Here is a 12,105-nt window from a genome sequence, read left to right on the forward strand (position 1 = left end):
AGTAGTTACAGAGGAAGCCTTTACTCATTAGGCTTCTACTTAGAACACTGGGCTGTGGGACAGCCAGGTTTGTTTCCCTTTTACACCTGAGACAACTTGAATCCATACCATCCTTTTCCCAGGAGACTGCCCTGATTACCATACTGTAGCTATAGGGGTGTGCTTCCACAGAAAGCTCTTTTGTGAAGCTTTCCCTCACTATATAAAATAATGTGGTATTAATTGAAGCAGGGACTAAGACCCAAGCGAATTCCTCAACAACAAGCCTGGAGCCATATATAGCCTTCCAGTTCCCAGTTTACCCCTCCCCACCAGCTTCCTCCCCTCAGGTCTACCAGTTTGGCCCTCCGGATTATTAAAAAAAAAATTTGCTGGGAATTTGGTTCTGTATGAAATTGCCTTTACTTTAGAACACGAAATGTGTTTGCAACTAAAAATATAATTTCTGTGTCACCCTGGCAAAGAAACATCATACTTTTGTGAAAGAATGGAAAGGATCAAATCACATACATCGTGTTTGATAATGGGAGGGATCATGCAGAAGTTTTCATTACTTCTTGTCAAGAAAAGTTTAAAGATCTTGGTGTACTCGATCCATAAACCTTAAACTAAATATAAAACTGTTCCTTTCAAAAAAACCATAAAATCAGTTTTCTAGGAAAACCTGAACATTATGCATTATAATTGAAGTAAAAGAAGTTTCAAACTCTCACAGCAAAAAATGGGCCTAAATTACCTATGTTGTTCTTACTCTCATTCAAATTTTTCATTAACTGCAGTGGAACTTCTTGGCGCAATTCAAACAACAAATATTCAAAGGAGATCTTCTCTTCTGCAGCAAGACTAAGAGCTGAGCAAAATTTCAGCAGTGGGGGTTGCCTATTAGGACATTTGAAAAGTCTGTCCACATTGTATGCATACTCCATGTTAAGATATTCAATTAAAATTACCATTTATTATTGTACCAAGTGATATTTGCTGATAGTATTCATAATCAAAGACATAATAAATTCATGGGACTCCAAGCAACAGCTAATTCTGGTCAAAGCAAATATAAACATGATAGCACTTAAAAACAAACAAACCAACAGAAATCAATCAGCTGCCAGAGAGCATCGTAATTTTCCCTGATAGTATGTCAACAGAAGTTAAAAAATTACAAACAATCTGCATTCATTTCAGAAACAAAACCATTTTTTGAATACAAAAATAGAATGACAGCAAGAAAAAACGTGACTATTCTCTGCCAAGATTTCAACGTCGAGAAAACAAACATCCTTGAAAAGCTTCTAATCGCATTTGACTTCCCAGCCACACTAACGTACCTTGATAACAGCACCTTTCTATCATGCCTGACAACACAGGAACATATTCATGGAAAGCAATGATGAAATTTTTCAGCTAGCATGTTGGGTAAAATGTGGGTCCCAATTAAATCAGTTGTCAAATAGCCAACAACTTGTAAATACTCTGGATTTTATGCATATGGTGCAAAAAGATCTCAGTCTCTTGATGACGGCATCATCTCTAGCACAGGTTTCAGAAACAGCATTAAACAGACCCCAAATTCCATGGTTTACTGAACAAAATTCTCGATTTTATCATTGCTAGCTTGGTCCTGATACTGGTGCCTTTGATGTAGCCTATACAACAGCAGTTAACTTCCATGGAAATAATTTTGTGTCTATCACCTTGTTGAGAAACTACTTTTCAAATGTTGCCATTATAAACCACAAGACAAAGACTCCACCAAAATTCTGACATCAACCTAAGTACATACTAATAAAAGGGATTTTTCTGAGCTGCTGAATAATATTTGAGCTACTATTTCTCTGCGTTGCGATTTGTCATGTATGTTAAGTAAGAAGACCTAAAAGTGAAACATAGTGGTGAAACTGGAAGATACGAGATTTCAATTCATGCTTGCTGGTGTATAATCCCCTCACACTAAGGATATGATCAGAATCCTTTGCAAACAATGGAAAGACAACTCAAGTTTTCACACACTCAGGTCAGACTAAAAGTTTTGCTTCACTTCCTAAGCACTTAGATTAAAACACTAGTTATCTATAAAGATATAATAGTCACTATAAAAACACTCATCACCCAACTGACTGAAAAAATACGAAGTATAATGAAAATGAACAATAACTTTGGGCGTTCATCGCTTCTATATGTTGCTTTTCTGTTCATCAAATAGATTTTTAAGTCAAAACATATCAATACAATCATTTATTTTAATTGTCTATGAAGTGCACTAATTTCCTCATAAAGCCTATGACTTCTGGTGAACTACATCATATTTGGAGAAAAAATAAACTGTTTCAGCTTTTCATTATGAAATTTTATCACCAAAGGAAGCTATCACTGAAAGCTTTAATTTTAATGGAATTTTTACTGAATAAATTAAATTTTATTTCTTATTAAATCGGTTTCACCAGTCTTCTGTTTGTTGTCAGCCAAAAGCTGGGCGTTTTAATGCTGAACCCAAAAAAGTATGTAGCTCACAAATGTTCCCATCAGAACTGAGTAGAGCTCACAATTCTTTAAAAGCGTTGCATGAATAAACAGTGATGTAGTTCGTATCACTAAACCTACAACCAATAATGGGGAAATTAATTTTATTAATAATACCAGGATCAGCATGTGCTATGGGCATACTGTGCCTGGAATCATTTAAGTATGAATGTGATAAACAAAGATCAGTATCATCTATGTCTAACAGGAGGATAAAAACCAGCAGACGTTGTATGGAACTCACTGTAGATACAATGCTAAATATAACCTATGCTAACATAAAGGCTACCTTGTATGAACACAACATGTATCTCGATACTTCCAGCAAACACTTCTGCTCTAATCGGAGATTTGAATAAGGAATCGGTGACCTAGAGCACTGAGTATCATGGAAAGGAAAGTTTTATTCAGATACAAAAAAAAGTCACCCTTTCTCATTTGTTCTTTTTTTGTAAGGAATTAACATTCTCACTGTGAGACCAATTTGCTCAACAAGTTTTTACATTAACCTTCTTAGTAATTTTCTTTAGCTGCTTTCAAAGCAGTCTCAGAAATTCAGATACACTTTCCATACACACTTGAAAATTCAAAAAAAATGACATTGGCTGTTTTTCAACAATCAAAAAGAACCTCAAATTTTCCACTGAATAACCTCCCCTCCTTCCTCCCCCAGACGGTACTTCAGAAGGCAACTGTAATTCAGATTCGTTGCATTTATGTACTTCAAACCCATGACTATTTACTATCAGAGACAAGTTCAAACACTGGCGTTCCTGTTGGAGGGGAACTCTGAAGATCAAATTGTATGTTCAGACGACCGCAATTTTCTTCTGTAGTTCCAGCCTTCTGAGAGTCCTGCTGTTAAAACACCCTCCCATAAACCTGAAGAAGGAAAAGTGACCTACCTTAGAAAGTCCGCCTACTTCCAAATAGAAGCAGATAATGAAAACGTTCCAGGTGACCCACAGGGCAGTCCACACCGTGTACTAAACACAAAGCCGGATGAAAGCAAAAAAGACAGAAAAATAAAATGTGAAGATGAAAGGACTTTATACTGAGCAGATCAATAATAAACCCCCTGATACTAATAAGCATTGTTCTTCTAGGAACAGCCAAGCACAGAGAGTTCAGAAAAGGAATTCTCCCTGCAGAAGTCCCCTAAGAACCATAGGAAATTACAAATCAAATATATTCATTGCTGGTCTAAATAAATACCTATAAAACAGATTTATTCTTTACTGTTTTACACTATCCTACTGATACCAATTAGATCCAAAATGCTGACTTAAACACAGGTTTTGGGGCAACTGTGAGTCATTCGTAAATCACGATTTAACTCTGTTAAATGAGATTCCAGAATAGTACAATAATTGAAATAGACAAATAGTATTAAAATAGTATTTAAATATTATGAAGAAAGACACAAGAATCAAACACCACCAAATAAAACAGAAGAGCTACTGATGTGATAATTTGGATATTTTTTTAAACAAACAGGTAAAGGGTAAATCTGATCTCTTAAGAGTCTTTAAGTAACAAGTATTTAATTTACATTAAAAATGGGTCACTACTCCAGCCCTTGTGGCCATGAACCTGATCCTACAACGCATTCTTACAGGTGAAGTTATCCATATCTCTTCTAGGTTCTCCAGCGTCCTACTCTAGTGCAAGACTGAACTCATACTCCACCCAAAGCATGAACGGTAGATCAATTTGTCTACCTGCAATTATCTTTTGCATTTTAATTTTCAGCATAATTGACTGGCACTATTTCCTTACAGATGCACTGTTTACCTACATACGACTGTAAACTATGCCCAATTAACTTCCCAAGCAGTACACCTCAGCAGCATTTCTGTCTGAGGGGCTAAGTGCACACAGCCACGCTGGAGCTACACCCACCTGAAAAATGCCATCAGCAGCAGCACTGCCACTTTATATTTATGTGCTTATAACCTTCACAGTAGAGAACGGCTGCCAAGTGCCTTTGAAAGTCTAATTAGCTGAGACCAGATGAGGCCAATATGCTATTGTTTTGCTTCAATATAATCAGTAAAGCTCAACACCCTAATCTGCAACATGCTGGATCCCATTTCCATTGCACGGGTACCATCAGCTTGGCTTTCTTGGGCACTTTTGGGTTATGTTCCCCCCTTTCTTCCCCTCCCTGTAATGTACAATGAAAGGTTCAGGCAAAGACAGTTAATTTTTTTCCCCAGTTTGATGACCCTTACATGCATATAGCCATTTTTGTACACCAAACAGGTTAACTGCTTTAATTTAATTTCTTGTGAGGTATTTAGGTAGTTTGGAGATGGCTATGGCATAAGAAGTAGGTCATTAATAAACAAAATGAGGGTAATACTCCTGGGCTGTTTCCTCTGGCTTACAGAGAAGGGCAGTGTGGCCCCTGAAGGCTGGGTTATTATAAAATAGACAAAGCTGCTGTGGTCTGTGAGCAGTATAAGGTCTGTACTATTCATAAGATTAACTTAAAAGAGGCTATCAGATTTTACCACATTTGCTGACTTCGTAGTAACTCATTAAAAGCGCCCAATATTCCAACATATGTCCTCAGAACATGAGGTGCAGTATGTTCAAAATTAATGAACACTTAATAAAAGCTCAGTTGCACATTAAAAAAAAAAAAAAAAAGATATTTCAGACTATTCAGGGGATTCCCCCCTTTTAACAAATAATGTTTTATCTGTCCATGAATGAAATCTGTCATCACAACAACAGGAAACATACTTGATCTGCCAGGCCAAGGCAAATCTGTTAATGGCCTCATTCTGTCCCATGGGCACCAATGACCACTATGAACCATGCAGGCAAAAGCCATCTGAATGTGCCTTCCCAGGCCAGGTTATGCTAGTTTACACAGTCAGGACCTTTTTGGTTCCTTATCCACTGTGAGGATTACTGAAAGAGAAGTGCAGGTGCAAGGCAGGTGTACCTTGCAACCCAGCTGCTGGGTATGGAGAGGCTCTTCCTACACTCTCACTGAACTGTAGGAATATAGATTTAATTTGCTCTAAGAACATAATAATTACATATTCAGTAATTAGTACTATATAACTGTTAAAAGTGAGAAAGTTATTCTCCACATTTGAAAACACATCTTTTCAGATATGCAAGTAGCAGATTCTTTCCTTGTATAGCCTCATAGGTACTTAAGAAAGACTACATTAAAAGAAAGGTTTTAAGACAGCAAAAGCAAGAAAGCAAAATCAGGAAACACCAGAATTCGGGCTATATATGCCACTTTAATTTTTCTATTTTGTGAATGTGCAATACCATGGAAACAATTAAATCATCAAAGGTATATTTTTACTTTAAAAGACCTTGCCTCCATTAATACATTTTATGAACAGCTAACTCAATACTTCATTCCTTTTTGTCACTCAGACTCTTCTCTGAGGACTGAATATTCATTTCCTCATGAGGTTTTCTAAGATGTTCATCACTGTAATGTGTGAGAGCAGCATAAACATTAACTAATTTATTTTGTGTTGTAAGGGAATGATACAGCTCTCAGAATGCAAATGATGTTCTGATACATGCAGAGATTACATTCAGAAGTATTCATACATTATAGACGTCCAACTTGAGATGCTTAAGACTTCATTTTTCAGAACACTTGGGGTTATACAGTGCGTTATAAGCTCAGTGCTCAGCTCCCTGTTGGCTGAGAATTCAGCACTTGTGCAACTTGGACCATAAGGTCTCAAGACAAGAACTCAGAACACAAGGGGAAAACAAAGCATGTGAAAAGTTTGGTTTAAGTGACTTGCTTTGTGTCAAAAAAGGTTTTGGTGGTTGAGAGCAGAGGTAAAACTCAGCTACCCAGCACAGGTTCATAACAAAAGCGATCTAATTCTTGCTGCCATGTGCCTCATTCTTCTCGTGTCTTCTGTTTTCTGCAAATCAAGTTTCTATTCTATAGCTGCAATCAGCAGAACACCCCAAATGTCTGCCCTTTCTATGGCAACGGAGGTGCCCCTAGAAAAAAACTGGTATGCACCTGGCACAGTTCAAAACTGCAAATATGTAAAAGGATCACGTTAAGATTGCACATGAGGGCTTCAGTAAAAGCATTTCATAATTTTTGAGTGTTTCTTACTGAAAAATTTGTACTACTTTGTGAACTTTATGCGCATGTGTGTAACTTTATATGTATATACTTTCATGGTTTAAAAACAAATTGTAACAATATTATGTGGCATCACACTAACACCTGTTTGGGTCATGAAGAGAGGTGTAATGTTTAGACCATGATGAAGACCTCTCCTTTTTGCTAGCAGAGAAACTGCCTGCAGTCCCAAGTTGTTGTCCTCTGTGTGAAGGGACATCATGCATGTTGGCAAGACATTTGTTGTCCATGGAAGAGTAGTTAGGGTCTGAAACTTCAGGTCCATACTGATCCTCAGGGTTAATTCCCCTCCCAAGGCACCTCACCTAACCTGTTTCATGACCTGAGCTGCCATTCAACATCTCCAGCCCCATGTCCTGATCGCTATACCCTAACTGTCCTGCTGTGTCTGCTCACTCCTACTCCCTGACACCCAGTGATCCCTGCCCCAGTTCTTTGGCCAGCCACACTCCACCCGCCCTGGCCTCGCTGGTCTCATGCTCAGCATCACAACTCTCACCATATCTGGCACAAAGAAAGAATTTTCCACACAGGTTGAATCAATAAGAAGAATGGGGGGGGTTATTTTATACCCCATATGACGCACTACTTAAAAATCACCTGGACATTTTCACCTAACAGATTCCTTCTGCTGGAAGGACCCAGGACACCGGTGATAATCTTTACTGATTTCTCCCCATGATGCACTGTATACTTTCTTGCTTTTGGTCTTTTGTACTAAGTATTGTATACTATGTGGTGTGAGGAAGCATCTGGAATCTTACTATGTGGAGAGAGTACTCCCTAAACCTTACAGGTTAAATGTTTACTAAATTATTGTCCAACCCGGTAGGTTCCTTTCAGATCCCTTTTCTTAATGTCAGCCTCCTACAGGTTAAAAGTTTATTAAATTATTGTCCAGCTCAGTAGGTCCCCTTCAGATCCCCTTTCTTAATGCCACTCTCTACAATAGTAATATTTCTATACCTCTTTTGACTCTGCAGGTCATACTGAAACCGGTGCAGAGATACCTTTCATGTACCAGTGAAATAAAACCACTTCTAGAGTTAAATCGTTGATATTAGAGGGACATAGTTAAAAAAAAAAAAAAAGGGTTAAGGAAAAATGCAAAGGATGGCTGCTTAAACTGAAAGGTAAGAGAGAAAAGGGAAAATGCTATGTTTGAATATTACAAGGATTGTGGGATAAGTTAAGTTTTAACAAATAAACTGTCTCAAGTGGGTACTTGATCTGAAGCGTAGCACCTCCTCTGACGGTGTCTTGGCATTAGGAGAAATGAATGTTGGCTCAGGGATACTTCAAGGAAAGGCAGCAACTACTGAGTCATCAGATCAACCCCCTGTAATACCTGGCTGTGCCTCAGAGGCATCAGTAATTGCAGAGCCCCTACTTAAGTCATATTTGTGAAAGATGACAAGGAAAATGGCATAAATCAACGTGATGGAACAGTGACAACTCAGGACTTACTAAGAAGGATGTTCAAGGAGTAATTTTGGCTGCCTAAATATTTCACGTGTGTTCTGAGTATAACATTTGCCTGAATACTGTATAAAGTGTTCTGTATAGCCTTTTTTTCTGCATTTTTGGTGTGTTTTTTTATTTTTTTTTTATTTTAAGAAAACGCCTCCTGACTTTTCTGGTGTACACATTGCCTATATATCATATTATTTAATGAATTAAATTAAAGCAAGTAAAGCAGAGACTTCCACCTTATATTCCTACTATTGAAGTGCATTATTTTCATCTCTGTTCATTAATACATTTATGTTAAGCTTTGGGCCAGGTTGTGCGGTTTTAAGCTACATGACTCATCGTTCAGAAGGCTTTTGAAGTCTCACATCAGAAGTAGGAGAAGGGAAAAACCCCCAACTTTAACAAGTATCTTGTCATCATCTTTAATCAATTTTAACAGCCTGAAAATCTTGCTGGTGATAGCAAGTTCTATTAAGAAAGGAAAAGCATGCACAGGGAAATGAATCATAGCAGAGCTCTGAAGCTGTATGACAGGTGTGTTATAGAGTAGTTAGAACTTAAATTTATCTGTTTTTTATTCTTTGCAAATGTTTGGGTAAGTTTCAAATGAGCTAATATGAGAAAATTAGAAATCAGCTCTGCACTTTTATGTCCCCTGGGAACTTTGCACTGATTTAATTCAGCCACAAAACACTCAAGTATTGAAAAAGCACATCCGCTTCATGACAGGACAAATTGTTCATAAAAATAGATCTAAATTACTAATTAATACAGAAACTATTAGAAATAATTATTGAATTTAAACTAATTAGGACACTTGGAGTTAATGCTGTTGCTCCCCCTCTCTCTGTGTCTCTGTTTCCTAAGCTCTGAGGACTCAGAACTTTACATATGGAAAAGGAAATTCCAGATTTCTTTCAGAATCACTATCCTTATAGTCCTGTATCTGACGGACTGTAGACAAAGAACGTCACCATCATTATCTACTTGGAATGACAATTGTATTCAACAGAGATGCTTCATGACACAGCCATTGCATGGCAGCTCTTAGAGGGTGAGGCATTTTTTTGTTAGAAAGATCTCAGACCAAATTTTATACCACTGAAACTATGAAGGAAAAGTAATTTATTTATTCATACTTTTAATCTACAATGGCTACGCTTTTGCTGCTGTCAAAGAGATGACTGCAGCTTATGTAGTCATTAACTGTTAGTGATAAACTAGCTCGCCTGGGTTAATGACAGTGGAAGAGTTAGAAGCATGCAACTGCTTTTGTGTTTACTCAGCTTCTGTCGCAGCCCTCACTGAGCTCTTTGGCTCCAGGTACCTGCACCAAAAACCTGCTTAATTATGCCTGCAGAACTATCCTCATATTTGACTGCAGTATAGATGCTTCAAGTTATGGTCCTACATTTATTCACTTACTTTCCCACTCCTACTGTATATTAAATTTTGAGGGGTGAAAACACAATATACACAGCATAAGATGGCAAAGTGAAAGCTTTTGTGTAACTTCTTTTGTCAGGGAAACGTCAAGGCACAGCCCTCATCACACAGAAGATAGATAAAAGACATTCTCTTGAGGTCAAACCAAGGACCCAAGAGCTGGTCATCTTAAATCAAGATCCCTAGCAGGGTATGACAGAATATCATGGGGACAGTTTGCGCCCACATGTGCCAGATCAATTTTGTGTAGACAGTTTACAGAAGTAAACCGTTGTATCCGACGTGATTCTCTCTTTATTTCAATTTATTGCATCTCCTCCTTCTGCCTCCGCCCGCACACTGCTGCTCCTGACTGTGCAGTCCCAGTTCCCTGCCTTGTGATGGCACCGGCACCCACTGGGAACCTCACAGACTGGATTCAGCTCAGCAGTCTAGCAAAAAATTCCACTTTTTGCTAGGTTGGTTTTCTGACAGCTTAGGAGTGGAACCGGCTTACTGAAGGGTCTGGTTAACTGCTGCCATAACTGGTAGAGAGGGTTTGAAGTATTCAGCCAGGGAGAAGAACAGTGGGAACTGGGAGGCATGCAAGCCACCCCCTTCTGCTGGTATCGAGCTGTGAGGATGGTTCCAGACAACCTGTGTACTTTCACTTTTCAGACTTCAGGATTCGGCTCAAACTATTCCTGCTACACTGGGAACCTTATAGTAGCCATAGAAGTTGCTCTAAAGTCTTGATCTTCCCAAACAGTATTTGCACCTGCTATAGCTTGAGCCATTAAATATATGCTTAAAGTTAAATCAGAATGTGAGTTCAGTTACATCTGAAGACAAAGTATCTGGATGAGGTGTTTCTTAATTTAATTAAGAGACTTCTACCTCTACATTAAAACAACTTTCACATAGTCTAAAATGTTCATTTACATTGGAAAAGATACAGAAACAGTGAACATCTGTTGTGCTTCATTTGAAAACCAAAGCAGATTCCACCACTGAACAGCAGTGCTGAACCTGAGGGGCAAGAGATTTTGGGATGTTGCACCCACTTCAGGCATGAATTTCCTATGTAATTTTACAGATGCCTACCGTCACTTGCTTCCGATGTCTTATTTATAAAAAAGAGAACATAAAGCAGAAAGGTGATTCATCAATATAGTTCCCCAGCCACAGGTATAGAGAAAAGTGCTATTATTTACATCAATCCATTTTCAATTACTTATAGTCTGCTCAGAAGTCTAGCTAATATGAGTATAAGGAACCTTGGGTACACTTTTTGTTCAGTTTTTCTTTTAAGACATAACAAAGAATTACAGGATTACAAGCTTGACTAGAAAAGCTTTTTAAGTATTTGTTTAATGAGGTTTCCCCTGTAGACATTTATTTCAGTCTTTTGTGAGGAAAAAATAAAAGCTTTAGCCTCCTTAAGTCCATTACTGACAACACAACTGAAATGTTCCAGATACAGACACTGCCAGGTAAAGACACAGTATTCATCCATTCAGAAGAGACTGTGGGGGAGGAAAAGTGGTATTTTTTGTTGGCAGTTTCCTTCACAGCTTTGGAAGGTCTTTTTATTCCTGGCTATGTTGAGAACATGGGGAAAAAAACCCATGACGCTTCAAGTTACAATCATCAAGACGATTTCTAACTATTTAGGGTCAAGGCTGTAAATACAGGTCTTAGCAAAATTAGATGTAAGTGAGAAGGAGATTTATTTGGAACCCACAGGTCACAGGACTGAAGGAGTTTCTATAGTCCTTGTTTCTCCCTGTTTAACATGAAGATGTAGTTAAATACAACTTGACCCTTACAAATACATGGTTTTTAAAATGTCCATTGATTCTGCTTGTCTATTGCAGAGAGCAACCTTTTGTATTTCTTTTATTCATTCATACATAGTCTAATTGTAGATTTTCCCCATGAGTCTTTAAAGAGTCCCATTCTTTAAAGAATCTTACTAAGGACTTTTATCATGGTCAGAATTTTGGCAGCACTTTCTCTAGGATACCCGCTCTTGATAGCTTCCAAAATCACAGAAATGCCACTCACTAGTTCTAAATTTGCAAAAAGACATGGAGACTTCTAAAGTTTCTACGGAACTACCATCTGGTGTTTTCTAACCAAGAAAATTCTGCATTGTAATATTACAGGTTTTAAAACCAATTGCAAAAAAAATAATAGATAATAAATGAGACTTACCACAACTATATATCGAGGCTAAACTGATGGTTCCAAACAAACCCAAATGACAACTATTATTTGTAGGAATTGCCAAGGATAGGAGCCCACTGGAAACCAAGGAAGTCAAAGATCTGTCTCTCTAATGCTGCCAGCTGTAAGAAAACACATAAAAAGAACATCCACTTTTTAATTACAGGTGAGACAGAATACTTGACATTTTGTTACTTGCACTAGGCTTAACCAGATAAAAGTATGGCAAAATTCTGAAACTATGGTTCCTGTCAGCGTTGCCAGTACACTGGTATCTGAAGATAGCTACCAGTCAACATACAAAACAT

General features: G+C 37.9%; 1 protein-coding gene across 1 annotated transcript in view; it reads right to left on the reverse strand.

Moving 5' to 3' along the window:
* The window catches only part of NKAIN3 (sodium/potassium transporting ATPase interacting 3), a 367,274-nt gene that overhangs the window by 177,917 nt on the left and 177,252 nt on the right, over window positions 1-12,105 (reverse strand). Inside the window, 3 exon segments of the mRNA XM_037382143.1 lie at window positions 3,423-3,503; window positions 11,786-11,856; window positions 11,859-11,919. Coding sequence (XP_037238040.1) covers window positions 3,423-3,503; window positions 11,786-11,856; window positions 11,859-11,919 — 213 coding nt within the window.

This window comes from Falco rusticolus, chromosome 3 (assembly GCF_015220075.1).
Source record: "Falco rusticolus isolate bFalRus1 chromosome 3, bFalRus1.pri, whole genome shotgun sequence".
NCBI classification, from domain to species: Eukaryota; Metazoa; Chordata; class Aves; order Falconiformes; family Falconidae; genus Falco; species Falco rusticolus.